This window comes from Spermophilus citellus (assembly GCF_964194105.1).
Source record: "Spermophilus citellus genome assembly, chromosome: 3".
Taxonomy (NCBI): domain Eukaryota; kingdom Metazoa; phylum Chordata; class Mammalia; order Rodentia; family Sciuridae; genus Spermophilus; species Spermophilus citellus.
In genome coordinates this window covers 57574509-57598109 of record NC_138184.1, presented here as the reverse complement: position 1 = coordinate 57598109, position 23601 = coordinate 57574509, and the positions used below count along the sequence as shown (strand labels likewise).

Below are 23601 nucleotides of genomic sequence, written 5' to 3'. Positions count from 1 at the left end.
CTTGCATTTGAATTCATCATCTCAGAAGGTGCCAGGAGAGCCTGTCAGTCTAAGAAGCCTGCCTCAGAGGGGAGCCATGAGCCCCCTGCTTTTTGCTGCAGGTTGGGCCCCCTGAAGCCCCTGCCTCATGAGGAAGCACCCAGGAAATGCAGCACCAAGATTCATTGTGCTGCCAGGTACTGTGGTGCACGCCTGTCATCCCAGCAGCTCTGGAGGCTGAGGCAGGGGGATCACAAGTTCAAAGCCAGCCTCAGCAACTTAGTGAGGCCCTAAGCAAATCAGCGAGACCCTGTCTCTAAATAAAATAGAATAAAGGGCTGGGGATGGGACTCAGTGGTCGAGTGCCCCTGGGTTCAATCCATGGTTCCAAAAGAACCAGTCACTGCGCTGGGCTCCTGCTAACAGCAGAGGCCTCTGTTCTGGCCAGAATGGCTTCCTAGAGGCAGAGAGGTAGAGAGCAACACCTTCCCTGGGCGTGGCCGGTCAGAACCAGGCACCTGCCGCCGCCCTTGCGCTTGGCCAGCCTGGCTTCCCACACACCAGCCTGCTCTGCCCTTGCCTTGCTTTAAAATCCTTTCTCATCCTGCACCACGGAGTTGCGGAGAGGCAGCATCCTAAATGGCAGCTATGATATCATGAGCTATTTTGAATTTTTAAAGGAGTGTTGCAGAGCCAGAGAGAAGAGAGAGAGAAATAGCACGAAGCATCTGCCAGAGCCAAGGCCCCGTGGGTCCCTTCAACACCAGGGAAGGCCTTTCCCTCTGAATCCCTTCTACGAACCAGGTGCTTGGAGCTTGGGATCCCTGCGTGCCAAGTGACTGCCGGCACTGGGGACCCTTCTTGAAATTCAACTCAGAAGTTTCCATGAATCTGCAAATGTTCATTTTTTTTGTTGTTTTTTTAAGGGGAGGGATTCCAGCTTTCATTGGATTCTTGAAGGCATCAAGGCACCCCAGAAGTTAAGAAGTGCTAGACCCAGGCGTGGTGGCACCTGCCTGTAATCCCAGGGACTTTTTTTTTTAAAAAAAAAGGTGGGGGAGGGGGGATGCTGGGGATGTGGCTCAGTGGCTAGGCCCCTGGGTTCAATCCCCCTACCAAAAAGCAGAACTGCTTGATAGAGTGGTGGGATCATTCATTTCTCATCTGGAAAAATCTCCATAGGTTAACAGATAAAAAGAATACTCTGCCCTGTGAAAATACAGCCCTTTCCAACCGACTGCCCAGGATCTCCTGCTAGCCCCCCCGGAGGTCCAAGGAGAACCACTGATTTTCTTCTGCTCTATAAGGAGTGGGTTGAGGGCTGTGGTCTCAGATGTGAGGCTGTAAGGGTTCTTGTTTCTTCTGCCTCTATTTGCTGAATAGATTAACAGATTTTTTTTTTTTTTGAGCATTTACTTTGGGCTAGGTCAGGGGTTTTTATTTTTTCTTGTCCCAATTCTTGCTTTTCTTTTCTTTCTTTCTTGGTACTGTGGATTGAACCCAGGGACACTTACCACTGAGCCACATCTCCAGCCCTTTTAATTTTGAGACAGGCTCTTGCTAAGTCGTTTAGGGCCTTGGTAAGTTTCTGAGGCTGTCCTCGAACTTGTGAACCTCCTGCCTCAGCCTTCTGAGCCACTCGGATTACAGGCAGGCACCACTGAGCCCAGCCAGACTTACTTTTCGATATTGGACATTTTGTAGTTTACATAACAGTTAAATCACACTGATGTTCTGGAACATTCTCAGCAATGATCCTCTTCTACTCTAACCTTACTCTTTTGCATTCTTTCATTAACTAAGGGCAAAGCATGTTTCTTCTCTGTGTTGCTCCTACACTAGTCATCACATAGTTGAATTGCACTCTACATTTTTGACATTATTTTTTTAATTTATGTATTTGTTTTAGTCATATACGACAGTAAAATGCATTTATGCACTTTGATATATCACACAGAGATGGGATATAATTTCTCATTTTTCTGAGTATACATGTTGCAGAATCATATTGATCATGTACATACAGTTATATATGTATAATATACAGTAATATACATACAGTAATAATATCTGTTTTATTCTACTATCTTTTCTATCCCCATATCCCCTCCCTTCCCCTTCCATCACTTCCCTCTACCTAATCTAAGGTAACGCTATTCTTCCCTAGTGCACCCCTGCCTTATTGTGAATTAGCATCCACATATTAGAAAAAAACATTTGGCCTTTGGTTTTATAGGATTGGCTTATTTTGCTTACTATGATATTCCTCAACTCTAACCATTTACTAGCAAATGCCATAACTTTACTCTTCTTTAAAGCTGAGTAATATTCCATTGAATATATATACCACATATTTTTTATTCATTCATCTAGAGAAGGGCACCTAGATTGGTTTCATAGTCTAGCTATTGTGAATTGAACTGCTGTAAATATTGATATGGCTGCATCACCATAATATGGTGATTTTAAGTCCTTTGGGTATACACTGAGGAGTGGGATAGCTGGGTCAAATAGTGGTTTAATTCCAAGTTTTCTGAGGACTCTCCATTCGGCTTTCCATAGTGGTTTCACCAATCTGCAGTCCCACCAGCAATGCATGAGTGTACCTTTTTCCCCACATCCTTGCCAACATCATTTTTTTACATTATTATAGTAATATATATTAATGGTTATAGTTTCAAAAGTAAATATAAAAGTAAAATAAAATATACACATTGCTCATACCTGTAATCATGCCCATGAAGGATTCATAGCCCACTGGTTGAGAACTGCCAAGCTAGGTTTTGAGCCAGGGATCAGAGACTCAAATATTTAAGAGCCAATTATCAAATATTTATTGTTATAGATACAAGATAAAATCCTTGATTTTATGAAATTCACATTATAGTGGGGACATAGGAAAGACACATCAATAAATAAAATAATTTCTGGTAATGAACAATGTTAGAGAATAAAATAGCTGGATACAGTGGTGCACACCTGTAATCCCAGCAGCATGGGAGGCTGGGATTACAGCATGGGAGGCACAAGGATTATGAGTTCAAAGCCAGCCTCAGGAACTCAGTGAGGCCCTAAGCTACTCAGTGAGATCCCGTCTCTAAATAAAATACAAAATAGGGCTGGGGATGGGGCTTAGTTGTCAAATGCCCCTGAATTCAATCCCTGATAGCCCCCCCCCCAAAAAAAAGAATAAAAACATTTAAACATAATAGAATGGAAGCTGGGCATGGTGGCACACATCTGTAATGCCAGCACTCAGGAGGCTGAGGCAGGAGGATTGCAGGTTCAAGGCCAACCTCAACAACTTTGCAAGACCCTGTCTCCAAAATAAAAAATTAAAAACCTAGGGATGGTAGAATGTCCCTAGGTTAAATCCTTAGTATAATAATAATAATAATAATAATAATAATAATAATAATAAACGAGGAGGTGAGCCAATTTTTGTAGGCTGGGCCTTTGACTGATGATGTAACAAACCCTAGGCCAGATCATGAAAAGTTGCAAGAATATTGTAGGCAACACTGACATTGCAAAGATCCTAAAAGAGGGCATGGGACAGATAAAGGCCACTGTGGCTGAAGCATTGGACAAGATGGGGGTATGGGTGGTGGCATAAAATGAAGCTGTGAAGGGCAGCAGGAGAGGTCCGGATGCCACAGGTCTTGTCGTGGTGACAAACTGTGGCAGTGGGGAGCCAATGGGATCATTTCAAGCAGGGGACTCAAATGTTATCACCTCTGCTTTAAAAAACAAATAGTGGTGGAAGTTAGATTGTTCTAGAAGGGCAGGAGTGGGAAGATGCAGGAAATTAAAGACTCTGCTTCTGCAGCCGCCTCAGCAGGAGCCGATGGTGACTTAGACAAGGAGAAAGCTGGAGATGGGGACAGATGGTGAATAAAGGATGGAGCCTCACGGGTAGGTGGTTCATGGTGTCAACTGGGCCAACAGCCTGGGCGTCTCTGCACGGTGTAGGCTTGGGGGGGAGAGGGTCAAAGAGACACCCGTCCCCCCTCCAGCTCCCCGTGAGATCCAAATACGATTGCAATAATAAGGTTGATGAAAAGTTTTAAAAAGGCTTTTTAAAGAGTTCTAGACCCTTCCTGCCCTCGAGCAGGCAGATTCAGTTTCTCAGGGGCTTCTTTCCATGACAGCAGGGACCAGGAAACGTTGTCTTCATTGCACATCCTTCCCCTTCCCTTCCGGCTGCTTTGGCTGGGGACAAAACCACAGAAGCCTGACAAGGGGAGGGAGCCTCTTGCTCCCGGGGCCTCCTCCTGTGGAACCCTGAGAACATTGTTTGGTTTTGCTTTCCCCTTGGACTTGACCAAGGCGAGGTGGCTCCTGATGCTCCCTGCGGCTCCCCGGGGTGTCTCACTGCAGCCCAACACGGGGTTTGATCAGGCTCACAAATCTTGCCGAGCACCAGATCCTGCATCCTTTGGTTTGGCAAGTCTGCCGGGGTCAGCCTGCGTCTTGGGGTTTCTGGGAAGTTTCTGCCTCCAGCCCTTCAGCGCAGATGTCCAAGGGCCCTGTCAAGTCTGGAGGCTGTGACCATTGCCAGAATCCCCACAAGCCCGGCCCCTGCGGGATGTCCCTGCCAGCTGGCCCGCGTCTACCCAGCGATGGCCGCTTTCTGGGGTTCTCTGTGGAGAGCTGGCTGATCCCCCTGGATGAAAGGCGGCCTGACATAAACCAAAAATGTTATGAATAAGCAGCCACTTAAGAATTCCCCATGACTCGCCAGTGGTGTGGGGGCCTCCATGTGAACAGGGGGAAGGCACAGCTTGTTGGACATGAATCAAGGGACCTGGGCAGCCCATCTGCAGGGCCCTCCCCAAACACCCTTAGAGGCTTGGTGAAGGACTTTAGGTAAGTTCTGTAAACTCTCTGAGCCTTGGTTGTCCCATCAATAAAGTGATGAGAATGAAAATTTTCAGCTCGAGGTGTGGCTTGAGGATAAACGGGAAGTGCTCAACAGAGTTAAAAAAAAAAAATTTCTTAAAAAGAAAAGTTAAAGCCAGGCATGGGGCGCACATCTGTAATCCCAGTGGCTCAGGAGGCTGAGGCAGGAGGATCACCAGTTCAAAGCCAGCCTCAGCACCTTATCAAGGCCCTAAGCAACACAGTGAGACCCTGTCTCTAAATAAAATATAAAAAGGGCTGGGGATGGGGCTCAGTGGTTAAGCACCCCTGGGTTCAATCCCTAGTAATAAAAAAAAAAAAGAAAAGTTGGGGAGATCGTACTACCCCGGGCATGAAGCCAGAGACAGTGACATGACTTCCCCTGACTCGGGGAACAAGAGGTGTGTCGCTCCAGATGCCTCCAGCACCCACAGCCCTTGCCTTCCCTGAGCCCTGTCTGCAGACAGCCCTGCTCCTCTGACTCACTTCAGAGAGAGTCAGTCATTGGCAGTTCTTGTTACTTGGAGTGAAAAGTGAATGGTAAACTCCAACGTGCTTGATCGTTGCTTATTTACTATCTAACCTGTCTGCTTCATTGTACGTCATTTGTGTGACCTTGAAAAATCAAAGTAAGGGTAGGGATCAGATTACCTGGCTCAGGTAAACTTAACATCGAATAAAGATTTCCATAAAGGAACTGTTGGCCACTTGGTTTTCCATCCTAACTGCAATACATTAGGAGGGTCTAGATTGACTTTTAGAGCACGAGAACCCTGATGGTATTAATTTATTTCTTCTGTATCTCTAGGCACAACATAGGACCCAGCACTTGGCACATAGTCGAGTTTTGCTAAATGTGAAGCATGTTTATCTATTCAGTTTTTAAATCCTAACACCTATTCTGCAAATCCTAGTGGCAGAGGCATGATTTGAACCCAGAATGACTACAGAATCTGAGATATTTTTCTTTTTCTTTTTTTTTGTATCAGGGATTGAACCCAGGGCTGTGCTTAACCACTGACCTGCATCCCAGCCCTTTTTATATTTTATTTTGAGACAGGGTCTTGCTAAGTTGCTTAGAACCTTGCTAAATTTCTGAGGCTGGCCTTCAACTTGGGATCCTCCTGCCTCTGCCTCCTGAGCCTCTGGGATTGTAGGTGTGCACGACTGCGCCCTGCTCAGAATCTGAGCTCTTAAAACCCATGGCATCATGCCATCTTGGAGTTCCTAGGGGATATTCAATACCTCAGATCTTGGGTACGTGGCTTTGGCCAACCCCTTCCACTAGGGAGCTGGAAGCCGACCACGTACTTTGGCAGATGGCCCAAGGAGAAAGGCAGAAAAGGTTATTTTGTAGATTCTGCCCTTCTTTGCCCTGAAGTCTGGGCCTGAGGAGTCTTGGGATTCAGTTTACAGCCATCTCCTCAGAAGCTGTTCCCCCGAATGACTCATCTCTTGCCACTTAGCTCTGCGAATGAAGCAAAATCTTACACGCCATAAAATCCCACTTGGCATGTGGACACAGGGACGCAGAGGGACCCACCCCGAGGCAGCACCCTGGGCCGTCCGCCTTGGCTCATGGCTAGCTGAGCCGTGGGTCTGACAGCTCGGGAACTCGGAGCTGCTCTGGATACCCAGGGCCCTGCGCAGGGATGCGGTGATGCAGGTAGCGGGGTTGCCATGGAGACGCCATCCGTGGCCAAACTCCACTGCGGCTCTGTCTACTCGTCACCATGCTGAATTAGCCCTCCACGCGCTTGATAGGCAGATTCCTCAGGGCTGGCAAAGGCATCTACGACAAAGCCAAACTCCTCCTAATGGGTCGCACGGATCCTTCCCCAGCTGCCACCCTGTCACCACAGAGACTCCTCTCAAGTATCACGAGGGCACCCTGTCCCCTTCCTCCTCCATGCCTTCCTTTTCTCTCCTGCCTGGAGTCCTCCCTCTCGGCAGCCTTTCGGTCCAGCTGCCTCCCGGGACCCCTCCCTGACATCTCCTGACCCGGCCACCCCCTGACACACGATGCTCCTGACATTGCCAACCACCAAAGAACAGTCCCAGTGCTCCACCCTTATGCTGAACAGTTTTTGTTCTGAAAATTCTCAGTGTTATATAGAAGTCACCAGAATAGTGTGATGAACTCCCGTGACCCTTCTAGATTTTTCTACTGTTAACATTTTGCCATATTTGTACTGCATGCCCAGGTGTTCTTTCACCTCTTCACCTCCGACTCCCCCTTTATCCACACGGACACATGGATTATTTTGTACCAGGGACTGAACTCAGAGGCACTAGATCAGGGAGCCACATCCCCAGCCCTATTTTGTATTTTATTGAGAGACAGGGTCTCCCTGAGTTGCTTAGGGCCTCACTAAATTGTTGAGGTTGGCTTTGAATTAGCGATCCTCCTGCCTCAGCCTCCCGAGCTGCTGGGATGACAGGTATGAGCGAGCCACCACAACTGGTTTGGCCATCTTGTCATTTTTGAGCAGTGGGAACATGATCCCTTTTGAACATCCTGGATGACGGCTCAGGAACATGCATTTTTAAAGATGTGTAACTGTACCCTGACTGGTAAGTAGGACAGCATTGGGTTCCCCCAGAATTGACGACCCTCAGGAGGTACTTGAACATCAAGACCTGTGGGAGGTGATCTCCCCGAAGCCGACAGGCAGCTGGGGAAGGGAGGTGGGGAAAGGTGCGTGCCCATACAGGGTGGTTCAAGGACATGGTTATAGTTTGGGGCAATCAGGACCGGTTTCAGATGAGTACAAAATATTCCTCAGATAAGGTCTACGAAGAGGGCCCAGGGCTGGGGCTCAGTGGCAGGGTGCTGGCCTAGCACGTGCGAGGCCCTGGGTTCCATCCTCTGCACCATGTAAAAATGAATAAAATAAAGATGTTGGGTCCACCTGCATCATATATATATGTATATATATCGCGGAGGTAGCGGTGCTTGTCTACCAATTCCAGTAGTGACTTCAGGGGCCCTTGGAGAAGGTCCTACTGCACTGGGAACCATGGGCCAGAGCACAATGGAGTGCTGTGTGCCAAGGAAGAAGGCAACGACAGAATATTTGTGACAAGTTTCCATTCACTAAACAGTAATTCACTGAACGTCCACTATGTACCAGCAATTGTGGTTGGTACTGGGAGCGGTTCACATGGACCAAAAGAAACAGTAAGGGGGCTGGGGCTCAGTGGTAGAGCACTTGCCTAGCATGCATGAGGCACTGAGTTCGATTCTCAGCACCATGTACAAATAAATAAAACAAAGGTCCATCAACAATTAAAAAAATATTTTTAAAAAAAGTAAGGAGGGCTGGGAGAGGTGGCACATACCTGTCATCCCAGTGGCTCAGGAGGCTGAGGCAGGAGGATCACAAGTTCAAAGCCAGCCTCAGCAACTTAGCAAGGCCCTAAGCCACTCAGCGAGACCCTGTCTCTAAATGAAATATATAAAAGGGCTGGGCCACAAGGACTGGGCCATGAATTTCAAAGCAGAGCATACTTGTGGGGGATATTGAAAAGAAGGTTCTTATTCTGAGATAGATGCTGATAAAGGATGATGGTTTTTTTTTTTTGTCTGTATATAGATAAGGGATGATGTCTGTGAATTATTCTTAGATTGTTCATCAAAAATAATATGTGGGCCAGGCATATGCATGTCTGTAATACCAGCGGCTCAGGAGGCCGAGGCAGGAGGATCATGAGTTCAAAGCCAGCCTCAGCAATTTAGTGAGGCCCTAAGCAACTCAGCGAGACCCTGTCTCTAAATAAAATACAAAATAGGGCTGGGGATGGGGCTCAGTGGTCAAGTGCCCCTGGGTTCAATCTCCAGCACCCCCCCACACCAAAAAAAAAAAAAGATAAATTAAATGCCCTGCGTCTTTCTTCATTGAAACCTGGATGGGCAGAGTATCAAGAAACACCTGCCCCGAGAGACTCCCCCTACAGCCTCCTGCGGCCCCGGGGCAGAGGCGCTCCTCTGTGCAGATGGCTGGAGCCGCTGGAGCCCGGGTGGGAGGCAGGGAGCGCGACAGGACCAGGCAGAATTGTTCTGGCACCAAGCTGCCACCAGCCTCATGCGCAGCTGGCCCTGGCACGGTCTCCGCCCTTCAGCGTCTGTGCTGATTAGGAAACCTCTTTTTTCTCTTCTCTCACAGAGATAGAAATCTCCTTCCAGACGAGGCAAATGTCAGGGTTCATGCCTGGGTCCCTGGTGACAGGTGGGGAGTTCAGGGGAAGCCGGTGAGACCCCACAAAACAGGATGTGCTGACTGACGCCTGGGTATGGGACAGAGAAGCCAATTAGGGAGAAGGCCAGGACTTCCCGACGCCCACTAAGATGGCACGGTCCCCTGAATTTCACATCTGTGCCTGGGCTCTGGGACAGGCAGTGGCTCAGCCAGTTTGGCCACTGTCAACCGTGCAGGTGGTGCTGGGGGAGGAGGGTGGCCACCAGGTCACCTCCCTGAGTCACCCTCCCTGCCCAGGGCTTGGAGACCCACTTTCTCTCGGCTTGGAAAACTCTTACCCTGTGTTTCTTCTGGCTGCCTGGCGGTCATCTGCTCACTGGGACTCCCATGTCACATCAGCGGGGACAGCCGTCTGGCCCACCCTCGGTCTGTCTGTTGGGACACTTTATCCCTATCTATGAAGGGAAGTTTATCTCTGTTCACTTGACTCTTATCTGTCTTCCTCTCTTGGCTCCAAGCTCCATGAGAATACGGATAAAATGTCTGGCTTAATTATTGTTCTGTACCCAGAATTGATATTTTTGGTGCCAGGACTCAACCACTGAGCCATGTCCCCATCCCTTTTTGTATTTTGAGACAAGGTCTCGCTGAGTTGCTTAGGGCCTTGCTAAGTTGTTGAGGCTGGCTTTGAATGTGGGATCCTCCTGCCTTGGCCTCCTGAGCCTCTGGGATTACAGGCCTGCACCACCTCATCTGGCTCTGCCCAGCATCTTATTACAGTAGATGCTCAATTAATATTGGTTGGTTGGGTGGGTGGGTGGGTAGATAAGGAACAAAGGATAAAGGGAGAGGTGGATGGATCTAGGAAAGCATGAAACAAAAGAAGGAAGGAATATTTGACTAAAATATTCTAAAACAGAAAGCACTGGTGTTGGAGTCTAATCTATATAACTTCAGTCAAGTCACTTAAGAGTTTCAGCCTAAATTATTCTCTATGTGAAATGCATAAAAAAAAAATGCCAGCTTGCCGGGTTTGATGGCGTACAACTGTCACCCCAGCAGCTCAGGAGGCTGAGGCAGGAGGATCAGGAGTTCAAAGCCAGCCTCAGCAACTAGCAAGGCCCTAAGCAACTCACTGAGACCCTGTCTCTAAATAAAATGTAAAAATAGGACTGGGGATGGGGCTCAGTGGTAAGTGCTCCTGGGTTCAACCCCTGGTACTAAAAAATAAAGAAAAAAGGAAAAAAAGCCAGGTTTACAGAATTGCTGAGAGAGAATAAATCAAGTTAACAACAGGGAAAAACTACGAGGACTGTCAATCCTCCCTAAGTGTACGTGATCGTATGAATAGAACTCAGCCTTGGACCCATCCTTCCCTGCAGACCTCCGCCGCCGTGAAGGGAGGGCCCTGCAGGTCACGCCTGCCCTGGATCCCGCTGGGAACATTCCGGCCAGCCTCTGCAGACGCATTTCCTTCCTTCTTCCTTCCTGACCCTCCGATCTTCTACTTGAACTTCATGAGGCCTGTATAAGGCAAGAGCCGAAACCCTGTGTGGACCCTCATGAGGAGGAGGACGGGTCATGTTCTTTGTGACAGCTCAGCCGTCCTGGCTCTGGCCTCCTCCAGGCTCTGCCTCCTCCAGGCTCTGCCTCCAAACCACCAGATCTTGTTTCCAGTCCTTACTGACTCCCTGGGACATAAAAGGGCCTGTCTTTTATTTATTTTTTGGTATCAGGGATTGAATCCAGGGGTGCTTAACCACTGAGCCACATCCCCACCCACCCCCCCACCTTTTTTTTTTTTTTTAGTTGTAAATGGACGCAGTATTTTTGTTTATTTGTTTGGTGCTAAGAATTGAACCCAGTGCATCACACATGCTAGGCAAGTGCTCTACCACTGAGCCCCAGCCCCAGCCCTTTTTATTTTTTTATCTTGAGGCAGGTTCTCACAAGGTCACTTACAGCCTCGCTAAATTGCTGAGGCTGGCTTTGGACCTGTGATCCTCCGGCCTCAGTCTCCCAAGCGACCAGGACTACAGATGTGCACACCGCACCCAGCAGGGGTCTTTGGGCAAACCCACTGTCTTTTTATTTGCTTGCTTGCTTCTCCTTCTGGGCATCCTGTGGTCCCATAAAAATTCACCTGAGTGAGCCTGAACCCACGGAAGGGTGTCAACCAAAGACCAGGAAACGTAAAAGGAACGTTTGGCTCATTTTATGCTGGTGCTTTGGTGCGTGGGAAAAGTTGGTGCTCTCGGGAAAACTCAGGGGAGCTGGGCAGCCGAGCCCAGAGAGCACGGAGATGCTTCCCAGCAACCCCGGAGTTGGACTTTCCCAGGGCAGATCCATTAGGTGATTTAAAGTGGGATAAGTCACTGCTCCCTTGGCAGATGTGTGACGGACACACAAAGACGCGGTTCAGAGCCAAGTCTTGGAGGGTTGAAATGATCCACGCCCGTCTCTCTCCACTCGCACAGAACATGCAAAGCTGATAGCTATGGAAATCAGGTTGGCAGAGGTGTTTTGATCTGAGGGACCTTTTTAAGCTCTGCCATACCCTAGGTATGTACGTCATTGCCACGTTCAGCTTATCTTCCACACGACATCAGCGAATTCTTGATCCCTGCCACAGGGCACTGGATCAGAAGGAGCCACTTATGGGCCTGAGTCCTGCAGACTCTTTGCTGAGGAGGCCGGCTGGGCCTGTGTGGGTGGCTTTGGCTGCGTCTGCTCACTCCAGGCCCAAGCCTTGTCCCCTGGCTCTCGCTGAAGGGAAGCACACAGAATGAAATTTGCTCTCCAGTTTTCTGAGCACCGAGGGACAAGCAGGCCAGCAGCTGTTTCTCCTTAACAGTCATCATCTTTGGGATTGTGATGTGTGGCAGTTTCTTGTCGGTCTGGCTTGTCTGAGATTCCCGATTTCTTTGTACATTCATTGTATGTTGGTACTTTTTTTTCCTTTATAGAATGAGGAAGCAGTAACTTTGAATTATGATAAGTATAATGAGGAGGAAAATGTCTTCCCTTTTTGGCTTTATTATTACAAATAAAAAGAGATTCTTTTACTTTTAGCCAGCTAGAATCTTGGGAGAATTTTTTGGTTTTGTTTTTGGTACCAGGGATTGAACTCGGAGCACTCGCCCACGGAGCCCCATCCCCAGCCCTTTTTTATATTTTATTAGAGACAGGGTCTCACTAAGTTGCTTAGGGCCTCGCTGGGTTGCCAAGGCTGGCTTTGAACTCATGATCTTCCTGCCTCAGCCTCCCCAGTTGCTGAGGTCACATGCATGCACCTCTGCACCCAGCCAGGGAGGACCTTGGATCATGTTCATCCTTTGTCTTTAACAAACATTTATTTTCCCACACCTGAGCTCAGCTGCCCAAGGCTTTGCCAAGTGAAGTCCAGGTCTGTGAAGTCCAGCTCGGTCACCTGGTTTGTACTAGGGCTGAGCCACTCTTGAAGAACCTGATCTGGCATGGACCTGGGATGAAAGAGCCCAGAGCCCAGGGAAGGTGGGAGGCAGGGGGACAGCCTGCAGGCTGCACACTGTTCTATGCCGACGTCACCTGGCCTCTCCCAAGTACCTTCCTAAGTCCCTGCCCCAGGAGGTACCCACCAGATGACGGACGGGTGGATTCACTCAGGAGCTTCAGTCGCAGCACGTGGGTGGGATGGGTGTAGATCCTCTGAACAGCCTGAACAGTGTGCACTGCCCAGAGTTGCCAAGATCCTCAGGTCTTTCTGTAGAAGCAACACCAGTTTTCAGAGCACACTCTGGAAGGAGCATCTCAGAGATCATCTGGAGACTGGATACCAAAGAGCATGCTCCAAGGGCACCCAGGACCCCTTCATGACAGTCACCTGGTGTGCTCTGAAAATGCCTTTCTCGGGCGCTGGCTCAGACCCATCTAATCCACCACTGGGGCCCCTCTACTCTCCAAGCACCACTGTGCTATGCCTTGCGAACCAGGCGTACAATTTCCTGTGACTAGAATCACTATTTACTTGCAGAGCTTCATAAGTAGGAATTCTCTCTTAAAAGCCAGGTGCAGTGGCAAACACCTGTCATCCCAGCACCTTGGGAGGCTGAGGCAGGAGGATCCAGAGTTCAAAGTCAGCCTCAGCAATTTTACGAGGCCCCAAGCAACTCAGGGAGACCCTGTCTCTAAATAAAATACAAAATAGGGCTGGGGATGGGGCTCAGTGGCCCCTGGGTTTAATCCCCTATACCCATCCCCATCCCCCACCCACCAAAAAAAAAAAAAAAAAACTGTCCATAGCCTCTATGTTTTCCTTCTATCCATCTGTCAGATCACCAAGCACCCAGATCAGATGTTGATTCCAGGACTGTGGTGGTCTTGTGTCTTTGGAATCCTGAGGACCATGAACCTGGCTGGACTCTGGGTGGAGCTTGCTCAGGAGAGGACTTGGGTTTGCATTCTCCCACTCTAACATCAACACAGGCAGCTCTATTCTAGATACTGAGTTTCTGCATGTGAGTTATTTTACAAAAAAAAAAAAAAAATTCTCCTTGTTAAAAGGGGGAAAGGGTAAAAGAAGAAGTGGGGGGACTTAATGATGTTTACAGTCTCATCCAGACCAGGTGTGGTGGCACATACCCAAAATCCATGTGGTTGGGGAGGCTGAGGCAGGAGGATCACAAGTTCAAAGCCAGCCTCAGCAACTTAGTGAGGCCCTAAGCAACTCAGTGAGACCCTGTCTCTAAATAAAATAGAAAAAGAGCTGGGGATGGGGCTCAGTGTTGAAGTGCCTCTGAGTTCAATCCCTGGTACAAAAAAATGAATCTCATTCAAATCTCATTCATTATGGTTTCTGACTTGTGCTGGTCAGAAATCACGTTATCAAGGAAAATCTTTTTGCCTCCACCCTATCAGTGTTCTCACAAAGCAAGACCTGGGGGTTCAGGGTTGAGGGTTGTAAATAACCTGTCATCTTCTCAAGGACCAGCCTTCCACCCCCACCCTGATCTCTTTATCATGAATCCTTCCCCACTGCAGCCTTGATTGGTGTACACTGTTACTCTTCCTCCGAATGCTGTGGCTGGTGGTGCAGATGAGGGAGCCAGGCTGAGATGGGCAGTGGCCTCCACCTGCCATATTGAACAGCCCCATGGAGGAGCCAACCGTGGCTTCCGAGCTGTGGAAGGAAAGGGATCAATAGCTGCACCTTTGGAGTCGAGCCTTCGCAGAGGTTGTCTGGAGGGTGGGCAGAATCTCCACCCGGAATCATGGTCTCTCTCTGTCATTCACACACCCAATTATGTGCAGGGAGAATGTCAACCCTGCACATAATTGACAGAATGAAACCGAAGACTCTCCCTTTATTTATTTTTTTAAATGAAATCCTGCTTTTCTAGCAGGTTCTATTTTCAAAATGTCTATTTAAAAAAAGAAAAAAAAAGGCCAAATCAGATATTTCCCCCCCACACACACACTCTGGAATAGGCTTCATGGAGGAGAAAAGCCTTGACCAGAATGTTGAAAGACACAGCTGTGGGGTGGAGCTGTGTGATTTTGCCCCAAGGAGAAGCCCACGTTGAGGATCCCCCCAAAATCCTCCCGGCTTGGTCTCTGACCTTCAGCTCCTTTCCGAGGGTCTGGGCCCTGGCTTCCCAGTTTGTGGTGGGGGCTTATTAAATCAGCCTTTCCAGAGGCTGTCATGGAATCCCTCACAGGTTGCAAATTCTCTGCAAATAAAAACGCCTTGCCGCAGGAGAGCCTGTTAATTATAAATGAGGAGCAGAGGCAGCAGCTAGCGGGGAAGCTGAATGGGGCCCTTGTGGCCTTCCCATTTGCCATTTCTGTTTTCTTTGCTTTTCTTGTCCTTGCTTTGTCTTTTTCTGAGTTTGTTATTGGGGGAGGGCGGGGGGGGGGGGCAAAAGAATGCTCCGAGGTTGGAATCGGGTGTTTTTTTAGTCAATTTTTTATTCATGGTTCCAATGGATCCTCCTTTCCCTTCATGTTCTACTCAGTACCTAGGGAGGCTCTTGAACCAAGTTACTCAACCACTCTGAACCTTTGGTTTGTTCTCTAGACAGTAAGGATGATATTTCCTTGTTTGGAGAGCTGATGAGCGAGTCTGGTGTTTTAGTCAGCTTTTTTTTTTCTGCTGTGACTAAAAGACCTGACAATAACAATTTTAGGAGAGGAAAAGCTTATTTGGGGACTCAGTTTCAGAGGTCTCCGTCCACAGACAGCAGGCTCCACTCCTCGGGGCTCGAGGGGAGGCAGGACATCATGGAGGAAGAGTGTGGTGGAGGGAAGCAGCTCACATGGTGATCAGGAAGCAGAGAGACTCCACTCTCCAGAGACAAATGGAGACCCCAAAGCCACGCCCCCAATGCCCCCTCCTCCAGCCACACCCACCTGCCTCCAGCCACCACCCAGTTAATCCCATCAGGGGTCCATTCACTGGTTGGGTTAAGGCTCTCACAACCCAGTCATGTCTCCTCTGAACCTTCTTGCAGTGTCTCACCCGTGAGCTTTGGGGGACACCCCACATCCACACCAGAACATCTGGGGTCATGTGTGTAAGGTATAAATAAGTCAAATGCTGTGCATAGAGCCCAGCATCTGCCCCTCCCCAGCCAGATGACCTTACTTGGTCACCATTTCATTTCCCCATAGTACTTACCACCCTTAGAGTATCATGTGAGGGAATGATTGGTCACATTTGTTGCTTGTTAGTGGCGTCTCCCCATCAATTCAGGTGCCTTGAGGCAGAGATCTTTGTTTTTGTTAGAAATCTCAGGTGCCTAGAGTTGATAGTTATTTGTTGAAGAACCAAATGGAGACCTTAGCACTCTCCCCATTTACACAGCAAGGCATATTCTGAATCTGGTTTGTTCAAGGTTTTGTTCATGTTCCCCCCACCCCTTCCACATCTTATATTCACTGGGTCATGTCCACCGAGGATTAAATGTCACGCTCTCCCCTGGATTGCCGAATAAATGAGTTTCGTCAATTGAAATTCTGGGATCTGAATTTGGTTTTTACAAAATGTTCCTATGTTTTGTTTTTGAATTATGAGTTTCTAGAAAAAAGTGGTCATCGCCACAAAACTTGCTAAATTTTATTGAAGACACTGAAATTCCGCCCCCCAATGACAGAAACTGGCATTAAATTTCCTGGGGAGGGAGGGGGTGAGTTCCTGATGCTTTACAACACCCTTGACCTCTTCAGTAGCCGATTGGTTAAAGATTTTTCTGCTAAAATGAGCTCTATTTTTAAAAGCAACATCCAGAGTTTGGATGAAACTTCTTTGAGTTTGGAGATGCAAACCAGATCTAGGGGTGTGTATACCGTCTGTGTATTTTTCAGTATGGTGAGACCCACGTGGTAGGAGAATCTGACAGCTTAACTTGACTGGGTTAAACTGATTCTGTTTCTTTAAGTACATTTCTGTGTCAAAATTCAGGCATAACACATTTATTAGAGAAAGGACAAAAATCAATCGATCATCTCAATAGATGTAAAAAAAAAATACTTAACAAAATCCAATATCCTTTCCTGATAAAAATGCTCAGCCTGATAAAAGGCATCAACAGAAAAACCCTACAGCTAACATAGGATTTGTCGAGGATTGGAAAGTTTCCTTTAAGATCAGGAAAAAGACATGGGTGTGTGCAGTCTTTCCAGTTCTCTTCAATATTGTGTAGGTTCCAGCCAAGGTAATAAGATAAGAAAAAAAAAAAAAAAGACATCAGATTAGAAAGGAGTAAAACTCTCTCTCTCTTCACATTTGACATGGTCTTGTGTATAAAAAATCCTAAAGAACACACACACTGTTAGAACCCACAAAGGAGTTCTGCAGAACTGTAGAGACACCATCTGAACAGATAATCATATCTGGTTCTAAGCACTGACCATCTGCAAATGAAATCAGGGAAACAATTCCAATTACAAGAACATCAAAAAAGAATAAAATACTCAGGAATAAACTAAACCGAAGAAGTGCAAGGCTTGTGCCTGAAAAGCACCAAATATCATGGAAAGAAATTAAAGCAGACATAAATAAATGGAAAGGCATCCTGTCTTTATGGATTGAGAGATGGCATTGTTAAAGTGGCAGTGATCCTTAATTGACCTACAGAGTCACTGCAGTCTCCACAACAGTCTCAGCTAGGGTTTCTGTAGAAACTGGCAAACTAATTCTGAAATTCACATTTTATGAGTGCAGATGCAAGGTACCCAGAAGAGCCCAAACATTTTTTCCAGTAAAACAAGTTGCAGAACACAGACTTCATGATTTCAAAACTTACTACAAAACTCCAATAATCAAGACAGTGAGGTACTGATGTGGGGTCAGTGGAATAGAATTGAGAATCCAGAAAGAAATCGTTTGTCAAATTGTCTTTTGACGAAGGGGCCAAGCTAGTTCACCAGGGAAAGACTATAGTCTTTGCAACAGATGGCACTGTGACATCAGGGTAGCTATGTGGGAATGAAGTTGAGCTTCATACCACAGCACAAATTAGCCCAAAGGTGCTCATCAACCTCAGTGGAACAGCTAACAGCATGAGACTCCTCAATGAAAATATAATCATGGGTTAGAAAGTGGTTTCTTTTTTAATTTATTTTTTAGTTGTAGGTGGATTCAATGCCCCCATTTTTTTTTTAATTTGGTGCTGGGTATCGAACCCAGTGCCTTCCACATGCAAGGCAAGTGCTCTACCACTGAGCTACAAGCCCAGCCCCAGATAGTGGTTTCTTAGATATGAAACCAAAGTAAGAGCAATAGAAAAACACTGAACTGGATATTTTAGCCAGCTTTTTCACTGCTGTGACTAAAAGACCCGACCAGAACAACTGTAGAGGAGGAAGAGTTTATCTGGGGCTCACAGTGTCAGAGGTCTCAGTCCACAGACAGCAGGCTCCATTCCTCGGGGCAGGAGGGGAGGCAGGACATCATGGAGGAAGAGTGTGGTGGAGGGAAGCAGCTCACATGGTGACCAGGAAGCAGAGAGAGACTCCACTCTCCAGAGACAAACAGAGACCCCAAAGCCACACCCCCAATGCCCCCTCCTCCAGCCACACCCACCTCCTCCAGCCACCACCCAGTTAATCCCATCAGGGGTCCATTCACTGGTTGGGTTAAGGCTCTCACAACCCAGTCATGTCTCCTCTGGACCTTCCTGCACCGTCTCACACGTGAGCTTGTGGGGGACACCTCACATCCAACCATAATACTGGACTTCATCAAAATTCAAATTTTTCATGCTTCAATGAGTATAATCCAGAAAGTAAATGACCAATCCACAGAATGAGGAAACAAATTCTGCAAATTGTATATCTGGTAAATAATGTATCTGGAAACCATATAAAGACCACTTAAAATACAACAATCAGAACCCAACCCAATGGGGAAAAATAGATATATTTTTCCATAAAAAGATATATAGAAGCCCATTAAAAGGTGCTCACCTTGATTAGCCATTAAGGAAATGCAAAACTACAATTAGACACCTTCATACGCACTAGGATGGCTACAGTCAAAAAGATAGACCGTAACAAGTTTGTCAAGGATGTAGGGGAAAATGGAACCCTCCTTCACTGAAGTTGATAAAGGCAGTGGTGCAGATATATTGTAATACAGTTTGACAGTCCCTCAAAATATTAAACATAAACATAAGCATCTCATCCCTACATAGCATCTCATGGGGAATGAAACCATGTAGCCACACACACACAAAAAAAATCTTGTATCTAAATTCAGAGCAGCATTATTCACAAAAGACAAAAGAGTCCAAATATTCATCAGCTGGTGAACATGAATTGTGGTATGTCCATACAACAGAATATTATTAAGCCATCAAGAGGAATGAGGGATTGAGTCATGCTATAACTTGGATTCACCTTAGCATCATTTTAGGTGAAAGAAACCAGTTTCCAAGAATGCAATATTGTGTGGTTTCATTTACACAAAGAATGGCAAAAGCAATAGAGACAGAAAATAGATCAGTGGCTATCAGAGAACATGGTAGTGGGGGGTTTGGTAGTGTTAAAGCTCACGGCTTTTTGGGAGATGGATAATGATCGTAGGATTTCATGAATATAATAGGAGCTAATGAACTGTGCATGTGAGCAAAGCATTCATCTTAACGAAGCTGTTGTCAGACAATTCAGTCTTGGGTGGGGTCCAGAATCCTGAGCTCTCTCATTGCCTTTATAAACGAAGATTGCTAAGGGAACCAGGAGAAAGGATCAGAGGACACACGGAATAGAAATGCTCTTGTCGCTGACTTTGGTGTTTTGATTGCTTCTTCGTTTCTGCAGCCATGGATAAGGGAACAGATGGTAACCTTAAAAGAGAAATGTTCAGTTTGGGGGAGAGATTTTTATCTTTGGCTGCTACCTTTTGAAATAATTCAGATGCATGATCTTCTTGTATATATAAAAAACTTCCAACATACAGGAAAATCTGGGGTTCCAATTAGAATTTCAAACCAGGGACCTTTAATAGAGGTAAAAAGGCTTTTCTCATGAGATCTCAGGGCCAGGCTTGTCTAGTGGGGGAAAATACATATGCTCTTCTTCTTGAAGAAAATATCATCCATGGATCTTTTTAAAACCATTTCTTCCTATTTTTTGAGTGTGGCTTTAGGAACCTTTTATTAAAAGGGTATATCGCTGGGCTTGGTGTTACACGCCTGTAATCCCAGCAGCTCGGGAGGCTGAGGCAGGAGGATCGAGAGTTCAAAGCCAGCCTCAGCAACTCAATGAGCAAATGAGTGAGACTCTGTCTCTAAATAAAAGGTAAAATAGGGCTGGGGATGTGGCTCAGTGGCCAAGGCCCCTGGGTTCAATCCCTGGTACCAAAATATATACATAAATAAATAAGTATAAAAACAGTATGTTGTCAGTGTTTGTTGAATTTACTGGTAGTTTCTGGTCAGGGTATTTATTTCGTATATTTAATTGGTATAACAGTGGAGGAAATTGTGGTCATGATCAATATCTAGTGGTTAATAAAGTGAAAATTATATTACTGTTCTTCTTGGGATATTGATTTATTTTTATTTTATTTTTTTATTACTTTTTTTTTGGCAGTGCTGGGGATTGAACCCAAGAGCACCCTACCTCTGAGATACATCCTCAGCCCTTTTTATGTACTTATTTTTATTTTTTAATTTTTTTAGTTGTAGATGAACATAATACCTTTATTTTATTTATTTTATGTGGTGCTGAGGATGGAACCCAACCCAGTGCCTCACACATGCTAGGTGAGCGCTCTGCCACTGAGCTACCACTGCAAACCCCCCTTTTTATTTTTTATTGAAACAGGGTCTTGCTAAGTTGTTGAGGCTGGCCTCCAGCTTGTGATCCTCCTGCTTCAGCCTCCTGAGACACTGCAATTACCAGTGTGCACCACCGCGGCCAGCTTGGGTTACTGATTTAGAAGAGAAGTCTGGGGTCCCAGCGTCAACATCCTCAACATGGGTGCCTCGTGAACCCTGACCTTTCTTGCTGTTTTCCTATGACACGCGTGTGCCACGCCCTCCACAGGGCAGGTGTGCTCAGAAGCCTGTCGCCCAGGGCTGTGTGGGATCCAAGGGCTGGTGGCTGGCAGGCCCTTGACCAGGTGGTTTCTCAGCCTCCCTCTGACCTGCCCTGTTTTTACCGCCTGCAGGAAGATCTGCCTGCACTGCAAGTGTCCCCAGGAGGAGCACATGGTGACGGTGATGCCCCTGGAGATGGAGAAGACCATCAGCAAACTCATGTTCGACTTCCAGAGGAACTCCACGTCGGACGACGACTCGGGCTGCGCCCTGGAGGAGTACGCCTGGGTGCCCCCGGGGCTGAAGCCCGAGCAGGTACGGTGCCCAGAGGGAGGGTGGCCCTGGCCACTGTCCTGCCATCCTTCCTCACCCCAGTTCAGAGCGAGAGTGGACTTCATCCATCAGACCAGCGTTTGGGGCCAGAAGAGTCGGGGTGTCAGAGGGAAACAGGGAGGGAAGTGACGTGGGGCACCAGGGATCCACTGCGGGTTCCTTCTGTATCGTTCCCAGATCATCTAGAGACTCTGGGACACGCTGCTTTGAAACAGTCAGACGTTACTGCCGGTGGGGGAAAGAGAAGGACCACTGGCCATGCATCTTGCTTCCTCCCTTCCTCCCTAGGATTGACTCAGGGGCTCTCAACCACTGAGCCCCATCCCCAGCCCTGTTTGCATTTTATTCAGAGACAGGGTCTCACTGAGTTGCTGAGGGCCTCGCTTTTGCTGAGGCCGGCTTTGAACTGGCGATCCTCCTGCCTCAGCCTCCAGAGCTGCTGGGATTATGGGCATGCACCACCTCACTGGGGCCTGGCCATGAATCTTCCTGTTCAGATTCTTTGCACAAGAGGAGGCGAAGGTGTTGATTTGGTTATTATTCCTGGTGTTATATGCTGTGTTTCAAAATTCAGTCTGGCCTGACTTGACAAAGAAAGACATCGACATTTCCTGAAATATTTGGGCATTACCCAGAGGCGGTAAATATTATTGGCTTGATGAGAAGAACTTGGTTTCTCTCTGCCCTGCTGCATTTTTCTCAGTAATATATAGATTTTGCTTTGTACTTTTTTTTTTTTTTTCGGTTCTTGGAATTTTCTCATCTAACAGCCCCAGGCTAGCTTAAAAGCAGGTCCATACCCTGAGTGTCTTCTCCATCTTCTTTGTGAGCTTTGCCAGAATCTCAAGTATTTGACCGTTACTTTCTCCTGACCCATTAAACCTCATTCTCTGGGGCTCTTTATGTCAGACTCTTTGAAAGTTTAAACAGCTTTGAAATTATGAATCAGGAACTTTAGGTCTGCCTAAAGTTTAGGTGCCGCATACCTGTAACCCCAGTGATTTGAGTGGGAGAGGCTGAGGCAGGAGGATCACAGATTTGAGGCCAGCCTCAGCAACTCAGAGAAGCCCTCAGCAGCTCAATGAGACCCTGTCTCAAAATAAAAAATAAAAAGGGCTGGGGATGGGGCTCAGTGGTTAAGCGCCCCTGGGTTCAATCCCTGGTACCAAAAATAAAAAGGAATTTCAGATATGGTGATGCTTTCACAGAGTCCTTCATAATCATGAAAGACCCCAGAATTCACTCATCACTTCAACAGAGGGAAATGTCTAGCATCTCTTTCTATTGCTTATTTCTCATTTTCTTCCTCTCTATTGAACTTCACAAACTGGCAAATGAACTTGGGCATACAGGTAGGATTTATCTAGCCAGCAAACTATTATTTAAAAGTAATTAGGTGCTGATTAATTTTAGTTAATTAATTAATGGTACTTGGAAAGTAGAAATATCTGATGATGTGTGTGTTTGTATTTATATCAGATTTTGAGAATCTATGGTCTTACTCCTGCAAAGACCTAACTGGTGGGAGTTGAGAGCAGGCTTTAATTTATAGACAAAAGTTGATGTCCCTAAATCACCTGAGTCCTCATTAAATGTATTTCATGTTATTTTCCTAGGCCCTCCAGGCACTTGGGTTTTATGATTCTTACTACATAGAAGAAAATAATCTTTCTTAGACTAGAAATAGTCACTGAAAACTTCTGCATGGGAATCCAAGGTAGTTTTGTGTTGGGATATTGGCAGGAAATAAGCTCTTTCCAGCAGCCTGAGGGTTGTGGCTGTTATCGTTCATTTCTTGTTTCAGTAAAGATTTCAGTGGTGCACACCTGTTATCCCAGCGGCTTAGGAGGCTGAGGCAGGAGGATCACAAGTTTGAGGCCAGTCTCAACAATTTAGCAAGGCCCAAAGAAACTCAGGGAGACCCTGTCTCTAAATAAAATATTAAAAAGGGCTGGGGATGTGGCTCAGTGGTTAAGCATCCCTGGCTTCAATCTCTAGTACCAAAAAAAATATATAAATAAATAAATAAATAAATAAATAAATAAAAATGAAATATTGAGTTTAAATAATCAGTTTAAGAAGAAAAGCACAAGTATTTGAGTTTGTCAGAAAACTCCAGCAGGGGTTGGCCTTCTGCCCCCAGCACCTGAGCATGGCGTCCCCACACCAAGGCAGAGCCAGGAGCTTATTCTGTTTCTTGTGACACCTGAAGGGCCTTGCTTCCTGCTAAATCTGGCCCTGGGCTTTCCAAAGTTAACCTGTTTGCGATTTTCTGCTGAAGCCGATTGTTCTCCGGCACCATTAAGGGTCCTGGATGGCACCCAGGCCTGGGAAGGCTTTCCACCAACCACGGCAGTGGCTGATGCTAGGATCTGATTCAACCCCCCAATTCCAGAAGGGAGGGCCCATGGCATTTTTGAAGGTCACTTGACTCATCCACAGTGAACTTCTCCGGGAAGCATTAACCTGAAATTGCTGTGATTTGTTTTGAAAGAAAAATGATTAACACTGCTAAACAAATGGTTCCAATTCCAGCAAATGGAAGGGCGTCCCACCTCGTGTTATTCTCTCTTCCTCTGAAGTTTTTCTCTGTTCTCTAGCTGACACTAACCTACAGAATGCCAAGGGTTAAGAAGTAAAGCTGCCAGGTGTGATGACACAAGCCCATA

The 23601-nt window shown here is 46.7% G+C and overlaps 1 protein-coding gene across 3 annotated transcripts in view; it reads left to right on the top strand.

The window, feature by feature from the left end:
- PRICKLE2 (prickle planar cell polarity protein 2) overlaps positions 1-23601 on the top strand; it is a 334763-nt gene that overhangs the window by 230167 nt on the left and 80995 nt on the right. For all 3 annotated transcript variants that reach the window (XM_081284129.1, XM_081284131.1, XM_081284130.1), the window contains one exon: positions 20731-20914. In XM_081284129.1, the coding sequence (XP_081140255.1) occupies positions 20731-20914 (184 nt within the window). The remainder of the gene's footprint in view (positions 1-20730; positions 20915-23601) is intronic.